Source organism: Phymastichus coffea, unplaced genomic scaffold (assembly GCF_024137745.1).
Source record: "Phymastichus coffea isolate CEN01 unplaced genomic scaffold, Cenicafe_Pcof_1.1 PCOF00024, whole genome shotgun sequence".
Classification (NCBI taxonomy): domain Eukaryota; kingdom Metazoa; phylum Arthropoda; class Insecta; order Hymenoptera; family Eulophidae; genus Phymastichus; species Phymastichus coffea.
In genome coordinates, this window is record NW_026706835.1 from 3,859,620 (window position 1) to 3,876,159 (window position 16,540).

General features: G+C 39.6%; 2 protein-coding genes across 2 annotated transcripts in view; one reads left to right on the plus strand and one right to left on the minus strand.

The window, feature by feature from the left end:
• Nucleotides 1-16,540, minus strand: part of LOC131675496 (frizzled-5-like) — a 158,625-nt gene that overhangs the window by 74,566 nt on the left and 67,519 nt on the right. The window lies entirely within an intron of this gene.
• Nucleotides 3,721-4,167, plus strand: LOC131675528 (uncharacterized). The gene has a single exon (XM_058954542.1). The coding sequence runs from the start codon at nt 3,721-3,723 to the stop codon at nt 4,165-4,167; it is 447 nt and encodes a 148-aa protein (XP_058810525.1).

The window sequence follows — 16,540 nt, forward strand, 5'->3', positions numbered from 1 at the left end:
TTAGCGTAGCGTCTACCTCCAGGTAGCTCGGCCGCCTTTATTTTCATCAAGCTTTTCGCCAAAGACTTGGGACTGCAAGACACTTCCGCACGAGCAATCGACGCGATTCCTCTGCGGCTACATACCCCTGTACTTGCGATTCTTTTCTGTGTTGATTGAGCTCTGCAGCTAATCATTTCTGTCGTGCATTGGTGCGCTATTCGTACGTTACTTGTGTTATCTGTGCGCCCGTGTCTGAATCTAGCAGCGACTGTGACAAAGCTCAGTGCAGTTTCGTGGGGTGTCCTCGCTATCCGTATTCACATGAGATAGCAGCCGTCCCGAGAACCCATTACTTAGCGACGGTACCTCTCAAACCGAGTCACTCGTTCGTATCCGCCTTGGAGTAAGGGCTGTCCCCGTACTCGAGACGTTCAAGACACTAAGCAGTGTGTGTATTGGGTCTCTACACGGACAGGACCGACCTATTATAATTAAGGTAAAAGAGCTCTTAATGCGCGTGCGTAACTCAAATGCATTTGACTAGTAAATATCAATAGCGTTGCGTCTTAATCTAATTGTTTCCTGCTCACCAAATCATCATATTTTAGTATTGTCAATTTCTTAGCTTTAGTTAACTTACGGCTTTTTCCTTTCAGTTCAGAGGGGTTTTTATGCCAATTTTTCTTCTTGATTTAGAGTCACTTATTATCAAAATACCTGAATAAATCATAATATTGTTTAGCTTAACTCCGACTCATTAGTTCAACGTGCATCACATATCCAATCGCTCCTTTACTGAATTCACAAACCACACATATTGTAATCGATTTCTTATATCTAATCTCACCTTATCTTTGCTTACTAATTGCAACATAATATTTATTGATATTTGATTATAAATTAAACATGGTGCCCCGGGTAAGGATTGGATGTTAGTGCATAGGTATTGAAATAACTATAACGTCGCATATTAACAACTCTCAGAATTACTGTGAAAGTGGCAATAAACCGGCCGTCTGCGTATCTGTACGAGAGCGAGTTATCGCTTTCATTATTCATAAGTAAAGTTCCACGCTGTCTGATTATTAAAATGGCTGTGTCAATCGCACAACTTATCGAGCGAGATCGGGTTTCCGAGATTCTTGGTACGAGTGACCGATTGAGACAGAGAGAGCGCAAGACATACAATGCCAATATCGTGCATCAGTGTAATGACGAACTACAGTGAGTCTGGGATGAGTCGCGTGTGACTCACCAAAATATTATATCTAGCGAGGAGCCAAAGGTCGAGACATATCTGAACGAAAAAATCTTTCTTTCAACCCTGCTTGCAGAATTTGAAACCGCGCATTAAATCGTATATGAAACTGATAGAATCACATCGCGACCCGTAGTGAGCCTTGAGGAGGACTTCAGCTCTCTGCGCTCCAGCCAGGGGCTCACTCAAACCAATATATATGCGCCGTCGCCTGTACATGCAAAGTTTCCGCGAATTGAAATGTCGAAATTCTCCGAGAATTGTGATGATTGGGAACACTTTTGCGATTTATTCACCACGCTCGTATACGACCAGTTTAGCATGCCTGAATCGACAAAACTGATTTCGCTGCAATCGTACATGTAGGAACAAGCAGTACACATATTATAATGCATGTCACACTCTAAAGCCAAGTAGACGGATGTATGGAAGGCCTTGAATGATCGCTTTCAAAATCCGCGATTTATCGTGAATCATAAACTTTAAAATTTGATGGATATACCGAGCCTAAAAGAGGAGTCTTCTGAAGCCTTCCGATACTTCACTGATGAAGTCCAGCGTATCGTACATGTTTTATGTAATCGGAATATGCCAATTGAGTACTAGGATAAATGGATCGTGTTTTTCTTAACTTCACGACTAGACCCCGAGTCTCGGCGACTTTGAGAGTCAATGCTCAGCATTAAGGACGTAGCGATCCCACTTACTAACGATGTCGCCAATCCTCTCAAAATATTTAAAGAGTTCACCAAATTTTTGGAGCAACGGTCGCGAACACTCTGCATGCTCTTTCTTGATTCGAAACGTGCCAAAATAAAGCAGCAAACACTAAAAACCGGTGACTGGTACAAAACGTACGCATCACGTTGCATTCTCGTCAGACGTAACAGCCACGAGCGAGGTCATATGTTTTATGTGTAAAGGCCCCCATTTCCTGGCGGTGTCTGACCTTCTTACAAAAAAGGCCTTCGATCGTAGAACTGACGTGCGTACCTTCCGACTATGCTTCAATTGCCTTCAAAATCACCCCTTTAAACAATGCAAATCGAAAGGCCGCTGCCGCAACTGCCAACAAAAAACGCCACACTCTCATTATGACTCATCGCATAAACTTGGTAATCAAGGTGGTTTCGGTCAAACACAGACAGATGCTACGCCTAACTTAGGCCTGGCTCAACCTTCAAAGAATGTAAACGTGAACATTGCTAACGTCGGATTGATAAGCGGACGCTCAATCCATACTTGTCATCACTCGGACGCCCAACGCGTCATACTCTTGGCAACCGCTTAGATTGACGTTATCGGCAATAGTAGCTCGCGAGTACGTGCGTGTGCTCTTCTTGACAACGACTTCGAAGCGACCTTTATTTCTGAAGCATTATAGCAGCAATTGGGATTGCCTCAACATAAAGTCCAGACCACATTAACTGGTATCGGAGGATGCAAGGCTGGAATCGTACGCTCAGCCATTTACTTTACTTTGCAATCTCGCGCTTACCCAAGATTCCAACTCGAGATGGAAGCCTTCGTTTTACCAGACCTTAGGTCGCAGTTACCGGTTCGCAGTGTGGTTGAACTTGACTCTGCGACAATTCCAAACCTTACACTAACCGATCCACATTTTAACCTATCAGATTCAATTGATTTATTGATAGGACCAGACTTTTATGGTCAATTATTACGAGTTGGCCTTAGATATTTGCCCGATTTGAAACTAACTGCTCAAAACACTGCTCTCCATTGGGTAATTTCGAGCCCATTCGAACAGCAGACATCATCGCGGGCAGAGAACGCCCCACCTTTTTATTCAATGCACTGCAAAACTTTTAACTTAGACGACTCGATACAAGGCCTTTAGACTCTCGAAGAAGTGCTCAAGACGTTTCACAAATTGAATCCCCTCGATGAAGCGTGTGAAAGGTTGTTTGCCGACACGCATTCACGCGATCGCGATGGACGTTACACAGTGCGGTTTCCATTTTGCTCAGGATCTGCGCTTGGAAAAGGCTTATCGCGATTTCATGAATGAGTATATTAAACTCAAGCACATGGCACTGATGCCGTCAACCGAACTTAAGAACCCGCCAGTATGGTTTTCCCCACCATATGGTCGTGCAAACATCTCCAAAGTATAAGCTGAGTATTCAATGCCTCTTGTCGGACACAGGAGCAACACTGTCTCAATAATTATTTGATGAAGGGTCCACCGCTTGAACACGACCTCGGGCTGATCTTATTGAATTGGCGTCGCTATCGATACGCCTTCACCGATTCTTCCGCGTGACTCTGCGCTTAGCATTCTGTATGTTCGCTCAGCTCATCGACTCGCTCTACACGGCGGCTCTACCCTCATTATAATTAAATCATCGAATATACTAATGCAGCACGCACGGATATTACGGATGCGACCTCTTGTGAAGACTGCCATCCGAAGATGTGTCACCTACCAACGGCACAAACCTTGACTAGCTTAATAGCTCATGGGTTATTTGCCAGCACCTTGTGTGACACCAGCCAGACCATTTACTCACTGCGGTGTCGACTACGCCGGCCCAATTCAAGTACGTGCCTCCAAAGGCCGAGGAAAAGCCTCGTACAAGGGGTGCATTGTGCTTTTCGTATGCTTCGCTACAAAGGTCGTACACTTGGAACTTGCCAGTGACTTAATCATAAACACATTTATCACCGCTTTCCCACGCTTCGTAGCTTGTCAAGGAATATGCGCCCATCTGTATAGCGACAATGCATCCAATTTCGGAGACGCTGACACGGAGCTCAAGGCCATGTTCAAAGCTGCTTCCACAACCTATCACCAAGCTGCCGCTGTTTTGGCCAAGGATAAAGTAACTTGGACGTTTATCCCACCAAACATACCCCACTGTGGAGGCTTATGGGAAGCCGGAGTGAGATCCGTCAAACACAAATGAACTGTCGGCGATCACACCCTGACTTTCGAAGAGTTGACTCCGATGTTAACCCAAATCGAGGCCTGCCTTAACTCCCAACTATTGAGCCCACTGATTGCTGGCTTAGAAGACTTGGAAGGTCTATCAACCTTCCATCTCCTCACCAGCGCTACTTCGGCCTTCGTTCCCGATGAAAAGCTTCCTAACGTGCTAGAAAATCTGAAAAGTTGAATTCCTTAAAAAATATACGAGGGTGGTCCGACAAGTACTTAGCCTACAAAAGAAAAACGAAAATTTTGGAAAAGTGGCGTTTTATTTTACCACTTAGTCTCCTTTTAGTTCAATACACTTGGCCCAGCGATGCTCCAACTTCTTTAACCCGTCTGAAAAATACGTTTCCTCGAGGTCTGAAAAGTAGGCTTCCATGGCAGCGATTACCTCCTCATTCGACTCAAATTTCTGCCCGGCGAGTGACTTTTTCAAGTTTGGAAACAAAAAGAAGTCGCACGGGGCTAAATCTGGAGAATACGGTGGATGGAGTAGTCATGTCGAAAAAAGAATATTTAGAAAAAATAAATACTTTATTAGATAATAATATCACTTATATCAAAGTTAAATGAAACCCCCTGAAAAAATTACAAAGATACGTAAAAATGATTTTAAAAGATTGAAATCATAATGGTTTTCTGAATAAATATTGGCATAATAGTGATTTGACTCGAACCGACACATCTATAGCAAAATACTATTGATTACCAAAAATACATAAAGAAAATATGATACTACGACCAATAATTTCATTAATTAACAGCCCTACTCACAAACTGGCAAAACTCTTATATAGTACTCTTCAAACAGTTATAAATAAATCTAACTCTCATATTTTAAACAGTGTACAGTTAAAACAGAAATTGAAAGATATTTTTATTCCAAATGATCATGTTTTAACATCATTAGATGTAAGTTCCTTATTCACGAACATATCTTGTGATTTAGTCTTGGAGAGATTGGACAAACGTTACGAATAAATTAAAAATTGTGAGATTCCAATAGAAGAAATTCGGAGAGGTATAAAATTTTTATTTAATAATACATATTATGTGTTCAACAAAATTCATTATAAACAAATATTTGGAAGCCCGATGGGCTCCCTTATCTCTCCTTTATTGGCTGATATTGTAAAGGAAGACTTAGAGAAACACTGCCTGAACGTGTTGTGGAATAAATATCAAATTAATCCTGTTTTCTACTATAGATATGTTGATGATACTTTGATGTGCGTTCCGAAAGATAAAATTGATTTAGTTGTCGAGGCGTTCAATTCTTATCATAATAGATTACAATTTACGTTTAAAATTGAAATGAATAATTTTATTCCATTTCTCGACTTGAAATTGATTAGAAATAATAATAAATTAGAATATGACTGGTTTAGAAAAACAACACAAACTGGCAGAAATTTTTTTAACTCAGAACATACAATTCATCAAAAAGTTAAAATAGTTTCAAATTTAGTTGACCGGGTGTTTTTACTTGTTGACAAAAGATTTCGTTCACGCAATTTAAAAATAGTTACTAATATCCTGAAAAAGAATAATTATTCATCTGAATTTATCAAAAAACACATACACAAACGGATTAGCAAATATAAAAAAAGGAAGAAGAATTCTAAAAAATTAATAAATCAAAAACTAGCTGTAGTCGCTATACTAAATAATTGCAACATCTTTAAAAAATGTTCTTTTATGTTAAAAAAATATGACATTACTCCAATCCCTTTATTACAAAAATCATTATAAGAGTTCATTCGTTTAGCAAAAGACAATTCTAAATTAAATTGTTTGATTCTACTGACAGTAATAATTGTAAAATAAATAATTTAGACTAGGCGGGCTATACTGTCAAATAAATTGTTTTTATTATGTCGACGACGTTTCGGTTACATTTTTGGTAACCCTTTTCAAGTCTCTGCAACATTTAAACATATGAGGTGATTTGGTTGGGTGAATATAAGCTTTAATAATGATTTATTCAAAGTAACTAAAACTAATACAGAAGGTCACTAGTGTCAATTGTGTGACTCGGCAGAACGCGGACAAGCAGATCAGGCAGAGAGGCCGAGATCAGCGCGGGTCGCCGGTTCGAGCGAGAGTGTCGATACACCCCCAGCGAGGTATACTCATTAACGCCGAAAGCGAGGTGGAAGGGAAAAGTCCCTCTCGCGGGGCGCAGGAAAACAGTCGCTGGGACTGAGGGTAATTAGCGAGGGACGGGCGTGCGTTTTCTCAAAATAGCGGAGCAGCCGAAAGGACGGTTTATTGCGAGCTTACAAAAAAAAAGGGTCAGGCGCGTCGGCGGCCAGACGTTTTCTATTTTATTGCGCGGGACCGTCGCGGCAGTGGCTGCGAGATTTACAATGTTTGTTGAGAGAAAGTATGAACATCTGCCAAACATTTGATGAGAGAGCGCACGCCACATCACCCCCTTACCAGTGATAACGCAACGTAAAAAAAAAACAATATAATGAATTACATTAATATAAGATTACGCTGCTAAAAATAAGGTAAAATTACAATGCTAGAGAATAACATACATGAAAATGATTATAATAGTAAAAAAATAATATTAAATCTACTTAAAACTAGCTTGGAATCGATCTGGTATTCTTCTATGTCGCGTAGGAAGAGAAGCGTTATTATTATTCTCGACGTTTACATTTGAATTCGAAGGCCTTGCCTGCTGTACATTAGTCGGTGCAGGAGCGGCCTGATCGTGAAACGTAACATTTCCGCGATTATATTTTACTACAATATCATCATTGTCGTCATCGTCGTACATTTGTTTTTCTTCGGCGAGTTTTTCAACATTGTCTGCTAAAATAAAACCGGGCTTAAGTCTATCAATTGAGACGCGAACCTTTTTATTGTTAATTTCAATTACAAAAGATTTATCGTTGCGCTCGATGACTTTATATGGTCCATCATACGGCGGATCGGACGGGCCGCGTACAGCATCATGACGTATAAAAACAAAAGGTGTATGGGCTAAGTCTTAGAATACAAAGATTGGCTTCTCACCGTGCCGAAGCACGAGCGACGGCTTGACATTGTTAACGCGTTGTTTTAAATTATCAACAAAGGTCGAAGTGGGATTTTGGTGATGAAAAATTCCGCAGGCAGACGTAGACCTGAGCCATAAACGAGCTCGGCGGCAGTTGCTCCGAGGTCTTCTTTTATAGCAGTTCGAATGCCGAGAAGGACAATAGGTAAGACAGAAACCCAATCGTCGCCATCGTGACACTTAATTGCTGCTTTAAGTTGCCTATGCATTCGCTCTACCAGACCATTTGCAGGGGGATGGTAGCTTGTCGTACGAATTCTTTTAGTACCTAACAACCTACACAATTCCGCAAAAAGTTCCGATTCGAATTGGCGTCCTTGGTCGGTTGTAATTCGTGAAGGAACGCCAAAGCGAGAAATCCACGTAGAAAGCAATGCATTCGCGACAGTACTGGCTTCCATGTCTGCCATTGGTGTGACTTCGGGCCAGCGAGAAAAGCGATCGATCATTGTTAAGCAATATTTAAAACCTTGGCTATAACTCATGGTAATAATGTCAATGTGAATATGCTCGAATCGATTAGCTAATTTCTCGAATTGCTGAACGGGAGAGGAAACATGTCGAGTAACTTTGCATCGCTGGCACGAAATACACGCGCGCGTCCATTCTCTGCAATCTTTGTTCATAGACGGCCAAACGAAACGCGAAGCAACGAGCTGCTGAGTAGCACGCATGCCAGGATGAGAAAGACTGTGCAACGAATTGAATATCGCGCGACGCAAAGGTAAAGGGACATAAGGCCGTACGACGTCGCTCGTCATATCACAATATAAATGCACGTCTTGATCTGGAAAGTGTACTTTTCGCAGTTTGAAATCCGATTTTCTAGTAGATTTTTCGGCTGATAACAATTTGCGTAATTCCTCGTCGTTTTTCTGAGCGGAAGCGAGAGCGTCATGATCGACTGATTGCGAGAATGCAGATATAGCTTCAACGCGAGATAATGCATCGGCAACACAATTTTCAGAACCTTTAATATGCCTAATATCAGTAGTAAATTGAGATATGTAGTCTAAATGTCGGAATTGACGCGGAGAACATTTATCTAAATTTTGATTAAAAGCATAAGTTATCGGTTTATGATCAGTAAAAATTATAAATTCTCTGCCTTCTACCATGTGACGAAAACGTTTGACAGAGCTGTATATAGCGTAAAGTTCGCGGTCATACGCACTGTATTTGCGTTCGGTTTTCGTGAAAGACTTAGTGTAAAAGGCTAGAGGTTGCCATGCATTATCTACGAATTGTTGCAGCGCGCCGCCCATTGCAAAATCCGAAGCGTCGACTACAATGCTGATAAGCGCGCAGGGTGCGGGATGCGCGAGCATAGTTGCAGTAGCGAGAGCACTTTTTGAATTTGCAAACGCGTCGCGAGCTGTGTCAGTCCAATTGACTGGGTCTTTGCCTTTTTTCTTGCCAACCAATAAGTCGTTTAAAGGTTGCAAAATTTCAGCAGCGCGAGGTACAAATCTGCGATAAAAGTTAAACATTCCGAGATAACGGCGCAAGCTTCTCACGGTAGTGGGCAATGAAAATTCAGACACCGCTTCGACGCGCTCTTGCATTGGAGAAATGCCATCTGCGTTCACCGTATAACCGAGAAAGGTTATTTCGCTTACGCCAAAGACACATTTCGCCGGATTAATTACAACGCCGTAAGTCGATAAGCGATCAAAAAAATTTTCATGTGCTCGAGATGCTGCTCCTCGTTTTCGGATGCAATCAAAAAATCGTCGATGTACGCGAATACAAAATCAAGTCCGCGTAAAATTTCGTCGACGAAACGCTGACAAGTTTGCGCTGCATTGCGCAAGCCGAACATCATCATTAACGGCTCCAAGAGGCCAAACGGCGTGATAAGCGCTGCCTTCTCGATATCCTCTGGAACGATCGGTATTTGATGAAACGCACGTACAAGGTCGATTTTCGAAAATATCGTCTTGCCATGTAAATTGTGCGAAAAATCTTCGATGTGCAGTGGAGAGTACCTGTCGGGGATCGTGCGAGCGTTGAGCGAACGATAGTCGCCGCACGGCCGGGGGCTACCGTCCTTCTTGGCCATAATGTGCAGGGGCGTAGACCAGGGACTCTTCGAAGGGCGCATGATGCCTTGTTCCATCATCAAGTTGAACTCGGCCTTGACTTGCTTCAAGCGGTCGCCGGCGAGACGGCGATATTTGGCGTGAACAGGAGGGCCGGGCGTGGTCTTGATGTGGTGCTGCACTCGATGCTTGGTTTTGTCGGAGCGAAACACAGGCGGGCGAGTCAGATCGGGGTACTTCGCAAGTAATTTATGATACGCCGAGGTATCGATCACTGTTTTGACGACGGATGTGTCTTTACTAGCACAAAATCCGCGCGCAGATAAGCCAGTCGTGTTGTCGATCAATGTGCGATTTTTCGGATCGATGAGTAAGCCGTAGTGTGCGAGAAAGTCAATGCCGATTTAGCGGAACTCACGTCGGCAATAACGAACGACCACTTAAATTCGCGACGAAGCGATAAATTTAAGTTGAACGGTGTGCTTCCGTATGTAGAGATGCGCGATCCGTTTGCCGCAAAAACTTCGTACTCGCACTTTTCAATTTTTTCTTGAAATTTTTTATCGAGCCACTTTCGCGGGTATACGCACAAATCAGCACCAGTATCTACAAGAAATGACCTACCTGAGTTCCAGTCTTTAACGTAAAAACGGCGACTTTCTAGTCCATCAGTGATTGCTGCGTTCACTAATGGCGCGCGTCGTTTCCCGTCCACGTACACGGGTCACGACACTTAGTAGCGCGCTCCCTAAAACGCTGATGGTAAAAGCACAATCTTCCTGTAGAATCGTTGCGTCCAGAGGCAGGCGTAGCAGCACGACTTTTGGCATTCTGCTTTTGTCCACGAGTACGCGAGCGGCTGCGATTTTGTAACAACGCATTCAGCCTTAGATCAATCATCCTCTCTATTTGTTCTGCGAGCGTTGCACTGTCGGAGACTGCGTTGATGTTAACTTCATTGACTTGTTTGGACGGGCTCACCTCATGCACGGCGTCCGCAAGTTTTAAGAGCTGGTTAACGCCAGTCTCTTGTGTAGCTGCTAGCACTGTTTGCAAGTTCGATGGCAATCGAGTCTTCCATATCTGCACGACAAATGCATCGGTAGTAGACGATGTAGCGTGGGACTTCAAGCATCTGTAGAACTCGGATGGCTTTCGGTCGCCCATCTGCTCGCCCTCGAGCATTTTCTTGACGCGCGCACTGTCTGACTCACAAGGAAGGTACCCGAGGTGTACCTCACCGATTTTCTTGAAATTGTGATATGTTGTAGAACATCAAAAAATATTCGACGCGTATTTTTTTATACGTGCCCATAAGCTCATTTAAGGGGTGAAACCCACCCTTGAAGTTCACCCCTAAAAACAAATTTTTTTTAATTTCTCGAATACAATTCGTAATTTTTTACTGAAACAAAGTGGGTAACACTTGTTATTGAAAAGCACATATTTATGCATTGTTTTTAGTCATCAGACTCGTAACCCCCGTTTTTTATTAATGAAAAACTATATTTGATGACCATTTTTTTCACTATACACATTCCAAAATCTGTTAAATCTTGACAAAATTAATTGTTTTATGCACAATAATCAAAAATAAAGTTGACCTATTCCGGCATTTTCAAAAAAAAAATCCCTTGAGGGGGTGAGCTACCCCTAACATTTATACTATTATATTTCATTATTCCATTACGATATCATGGTGTAAATCTCTTGGATACTATTAAAATTGTTAAGTAGTTGATGTAGTTTGAAATTTTCTGAAATCAGCCCTTACAAATGAATTCATCCCTAAAACTCAATCTCAAGTATTATTTTTTCATTACTTGAAAATACCCTAGGACTATTCAGTGGCGTAAAACGTGTAATAATATTAGTTCACATCCTTGGTATTGAATTAGAATTCTTCACCCCACTAATGTATCAACCCCTATTTTTCAATAAAAAAATGACACCCTTTTCCATATGAAAATACTAGTTTCTTGAGTTTGACGAAAAAAATTTTGGCAGTATGCACAATATTCAAATACGAAATCGACTGTTCTCACCTTAATAAAAATAACCTATAATAAGGGGTGTACCAGCCCCACAGGAGATATTGTCGTATCTCTATGATTTTATTCTTTTTCTATGGGACTTTCAAAAGTAATAAAATATTAATGATTCAAAGCAAGAAGAACTAACTAATTATCGAATAAATACATACGAAGAATAAACGTATAAACGCTTGGAAAACAAATTAAGAGAAGTGAACAGCTTAAAATAACAAGATAAGATTAAATTTATCATTTTCTTGTTGTTGTTGTCGAGATCGGACGGTCGGAAAAACCTCAACGGTTAAATTATCGTCTTGCTATGTTTTGGATAGATAAGACCTTTTTCGACGATGCGATCACACTCTTGAACTCACAATCAGCTCGCCAAAACAACACTCGAATACTCGATATTACCTCTCATCATCAGTCTTTAGTCAGAGCTTCATCGAGCTCGTTTGAATCAGTATATTAATTGTGAGTGCAGTGTTTGTTGAATTTACAAGAAATTACATTGGAATCCAATAAATGTGCAACCAAATTTCAAACTTCAAATTTCATCAAAGTATAACATAGTATTTTGGAATTCGTACATATTAATTCTACCATATAATTTTTGGTCAATACTTATTTCCTGATTGTAAGTAAAATTTCCTTTTGCGTAAAATTTCTTAACGCGGTAATTGATAGATATTGTATACATGCCCTCGCCATTTTTCAAAAAACGCACAGAAATTGAAAGTACTCTATTTTACAGCTCTTTACAAGCCCTATGTAAAGAAACCATAAAAAATTATTTTCATCATTTTTTTTACTCTACATTTTTGAATTAAATATTTTTCCGAAGAAAAAAGCTCAAAAATTTTCATACTCACATCGTATTTGACGAAAATAATTTTTTAATTAGTGATTTAGATATAGCTTATAAAGAGTTATAAAATGCAATACTTCATATTTTTATGTGGTCTTTTTCCAGAATTGGTGAGGGATCAAAGATGGACAAGAAATTTTGGAATTTTCAATATTCAATTATCGTTCGAAGAAATTAGAAATGAAATTGATACGTAATTGTCAATGTAATGTTGATTTAAATGATATTAAAAATTATTGCCTGACTTTGTAAAAAAATATTCAAATTAATGCGCTTCGGATTTCATCATATAAAAAACAAATAATAATTATTATTTCTAGGTATTGGAAAAATGACTATTAATCCTATAAATGTTATACAATTATTATTATTATCTTTTCAAGCTATGAATATACAAGAAAGTCCCATTACTAAAGATGAATTTGCTTTGAAGGATAATATAGAAAAACTATTACTTGATTGTATAAATAACTTTGAGGATCTAGAATTCATTGTGGAATCTACATTAGCTTTTCAAGAACCATTTAAGGATACTGAAATGCATATTGTTGAAGATATTGATAAAATCTGGTCAGCGGATGTTGATGAACACTCACTAGTATGTACAGCGGATACAGAAGATCTATCTTGGGATTACAAACGAAAAGCTGTGGACTATTGGAGAAGCGGAGTTACGAAAAATCTCGCTCTGCAAACTGTGCAGCATAGATTTCGAAGAGTCCAATCAATTACACAGTTGAAACGATGGGCGCATACTTTGAATAAAGGAGGCACTTATAAAGAAAAAATTGGAAGAATCAATAAATTTGTATTAGATAATTTTCAGTCGGCTTCCGATGCCGGTTATATAATTCACGATAGAGATTTACAAAAATGGGCATTACAAGCTCAGAAAATCGTTGGACATGAAGATATAAGGTTTAAAGCGTCACGTCATTGGCTACAAAATTTTAAAAAGGCTCACAGAATAGTCAGCAGAAAGATAAATAAATTCGTAACAAAAAAGACTGTTGAAGGGAGAGAATATTTACAAAAAACAGCTGATGATTTTGTTTCAGATGTGAAAAAAATAATTAAAAGCAAAGGTTTGGAATCAATTTACAATTCAGATCAGAGTGGATTTCAAATTGAAATGCACTCGGGAAGAACACTAGCTATTGAAGGCGAAAAGCAAATTGAATGTCTTGTAGAATCTGTAAGTTCGACGACTCACAGTTACACAATTCAACCACTCATTTCAGGTGATGGGAAACTGCTTTCCCCATTATTCATTGTTTTAAAAGAAAGTAAAGGAACCTTTGGACCGGTAGTAGAATCCAAATTATTCAAGCCATCAAATGTTTACGTGATGCCTTCCGCTTCTGGCAAACTAACTTCAGGTATGATATTTATTATTGATGATTACAGTTTTTAACTTATGTCATGTGAATAAAAATGAGTTTTTTCAATGGTTACAGAACATTTCAAAACATGGCTGAAGGATGTGTATTTTCCCAATGTTGGGCATTCAAGTGTCTTATTAATTGATTCGTGGAGTGGGCATTGCCCTGATGCTGTAAAGGAAGCAGCACCTCCAAACAAAATTGTTGATGTAAAAATAATTCCAAAAGGAACAACAGGCAAAATTCAGCCACCAGATGCTTTCGGCTTCCGAGTGTGGACAAATTACGTCCGTCGCTTCGAGGACAGTATAACATTAATGAATGAGGATATAGAACTTCATAAAAGAAATAACATTATAAAACTCCAATCCTTGGTACATAATCAATTGTCATCTCCTGGATACAATAACCTATTCAAATATTCATGGTATAAAAGTGGCTACGTTGAATCAAAGCCAGATAAATTTGATAACCCCGTAGATTTTAGTTTTGGTAATGATTGTAATGAGCGTTGTGAAGTTCCTGGTTGCTCTAACTCAGCAATTGTAAGATGCTCTTGGTGTAAGAAATCATTATGCTGGAAACATTTTTTTAATGATTATCATTATTGCCAGGATTATAAAAAGTAACATTAAAACTCGAAACTATTGAAATATTAAATTTAAAATTTTTTCGTACTTTGAATCATTAATTTTTTATTACTTTTGAAAGTCCCATAGAAAAAGAATAAAATCATAAAGATACGACAATATCTCCTGTGGGGCTGGTACACCCCTTATTATAGGTTATTTTTATTAAGGTGAGAACAGTCGATTTCGTATTTGAATATTGTGCATACTGCCAAAATTTTTTTCGTCAAACTCAAGAAACTAGTATTTTCATATGGAAAAGGGTGTCATTTTTTTATTGAAAAATAGGGGTTGATACATTAGTGGGGTGAAGAATTCTAATTCAATACCAAGGATGTGAACTAATATTATTACACGTTTTACGCCACTGAATAGTCCTAGGGTATTTTCAAGTAATGAAAAAATAATACTTGAGATTGAGTTTTAGGGATGAATTCATTTGTAAGGGCTGATTTCAGAAAATTTCAAACTACATCAACTACTTAACAATTTTAATAGTATTCAAGAGATTTACACCATGATATCGTAATGGAATAATGAAATATAATAGTATAAATGTTAGGGGTAGCTCACCCCCTCAAGGGATTTTTTTTTTGAAAATGCCGGAATAGGTCAACTTTATTTTTGATTATTGTGCATAAAACAATTAATTTTGTCAAGATTTAACAGATTTTGGAATGTGTATAGTGAAAAAAATGGTCATCAAATATAGTTTTTCATTAATAAAAAACGGGGGTTACGAGTCTGATGACTAAAAATAATGCATAAATATGTGCTTTTCAATAACAAGTGTTACCCACTTTGTTTCAGTAAAAAATTACGAATTGTATTCGAGAAATTAAAAAAAATTTGTTTTTAGGGGTGAACTTCAAGGGTGGGTTTCACCCCTTAAATGAGCTTATGGGCACGTATAAAAAAATACGCGTCGAATATTTTTTGATGTTCTACAACATATCACAATTTCAAGAAAATCGGTGAGGTACACCTCGGGTACCTTCCTTGTCAGTGTAGCGCTCGATCATCTTGCTTTTCAAGTCAGTGTACCTGTTTTGGGGCGGTGGTGTCACCACGACGTCCTCCATCTTTTGCAGAGCTGCTGCTGGCAAGCTTGAAATGACGTTGGAGTACTTCTGCTGTTCGTCGGTGATGCCAGAGGTCTCGAATGTAGCTTCGAGTACCGCAAAGTACAGAGCGATACTTTTTTCGGTGAATGCAGGTGCGCGAAACCGTCAATGCACGTTCACGACGGGTGCACCGGCGGTGGTTACCGGGGCGACTTCATTGTGAACGGGTGGGGTACCGCCAGTGCCGGTGCGGGTGCCGGTGGAAGGCATGTTGCAAACTTTTTGATAACGGCACGCACACACGAAAAGAAAAAAATATATGTCACTCGAGGCACTTAATAGTTTTTTAATCACTTTTTCACCCTTTAATCACGTCGGGGTCACCAATTTGAGGTGATTTGGTTAGGTGAATATAAGCTTTAATAATGATTTATTCAAAGTAACTAAGACTAATACAGAAGGTCACTAGTGTCAATTGTGTGACTCGGCAGAACGCGGACAAGCAGATCAGGCAGAGAGGCCGAGATCAGCGCGGGTCGCCGGTTCGACCGAGAGTGTCGATACACCCCCAGCGAGGTATACTCATTAACGCCGAAAGCGAGGTGGAAGGGTCCCTCTCGCGGGGCGCGGGAAAATAGTCGCTGGGACTGAGGGTAATTAGCGAGGGACGGGCGTACGTTTTCTCAAAACAGCGGAGCAGCCGAAAGGACGGTTTATTGCGAGCTTATAAAAAAAGGGTCAGGCACGTCGGCGGCCAGACGTTTTCTATTTTATTGCGCGGGACCGTCGCGGCAGTGGCTGCGAGATTTACAATATTTGTTGAGAGAAAGTATGAACATCTGCCAAACATTTGATGAGAGAGCGCACGCCACACATATATACATAAATTTTATTACAGATCATTTTTTATGTATAGTATTTTTTTTTTTTTTTTTCTTACACAATTATATTAATGCTTACCAATCATTTTTTGGACGCGCAAATATTATCACATTGTTTTTGTTAAAAATTAACAAAGTCAGACTTAAAAAGTAATTTTCATATTTGCGACGTTATTGTGAGTGAATGAGTGACTGAAAACATTCGGACTGTAGTAGAGCAGTATCAGGCTTATGCTGCAATGTTATTATGGAGAATGACAATCAACCGGTTAGTCTACAATGGTATAGTAATACAAAGGAGAGTTTAAAGTAATTTATTGATATGATTCTTAAACACAGATTTTAGGTTTTGTGTGTCTTGTATTCTATTTACAC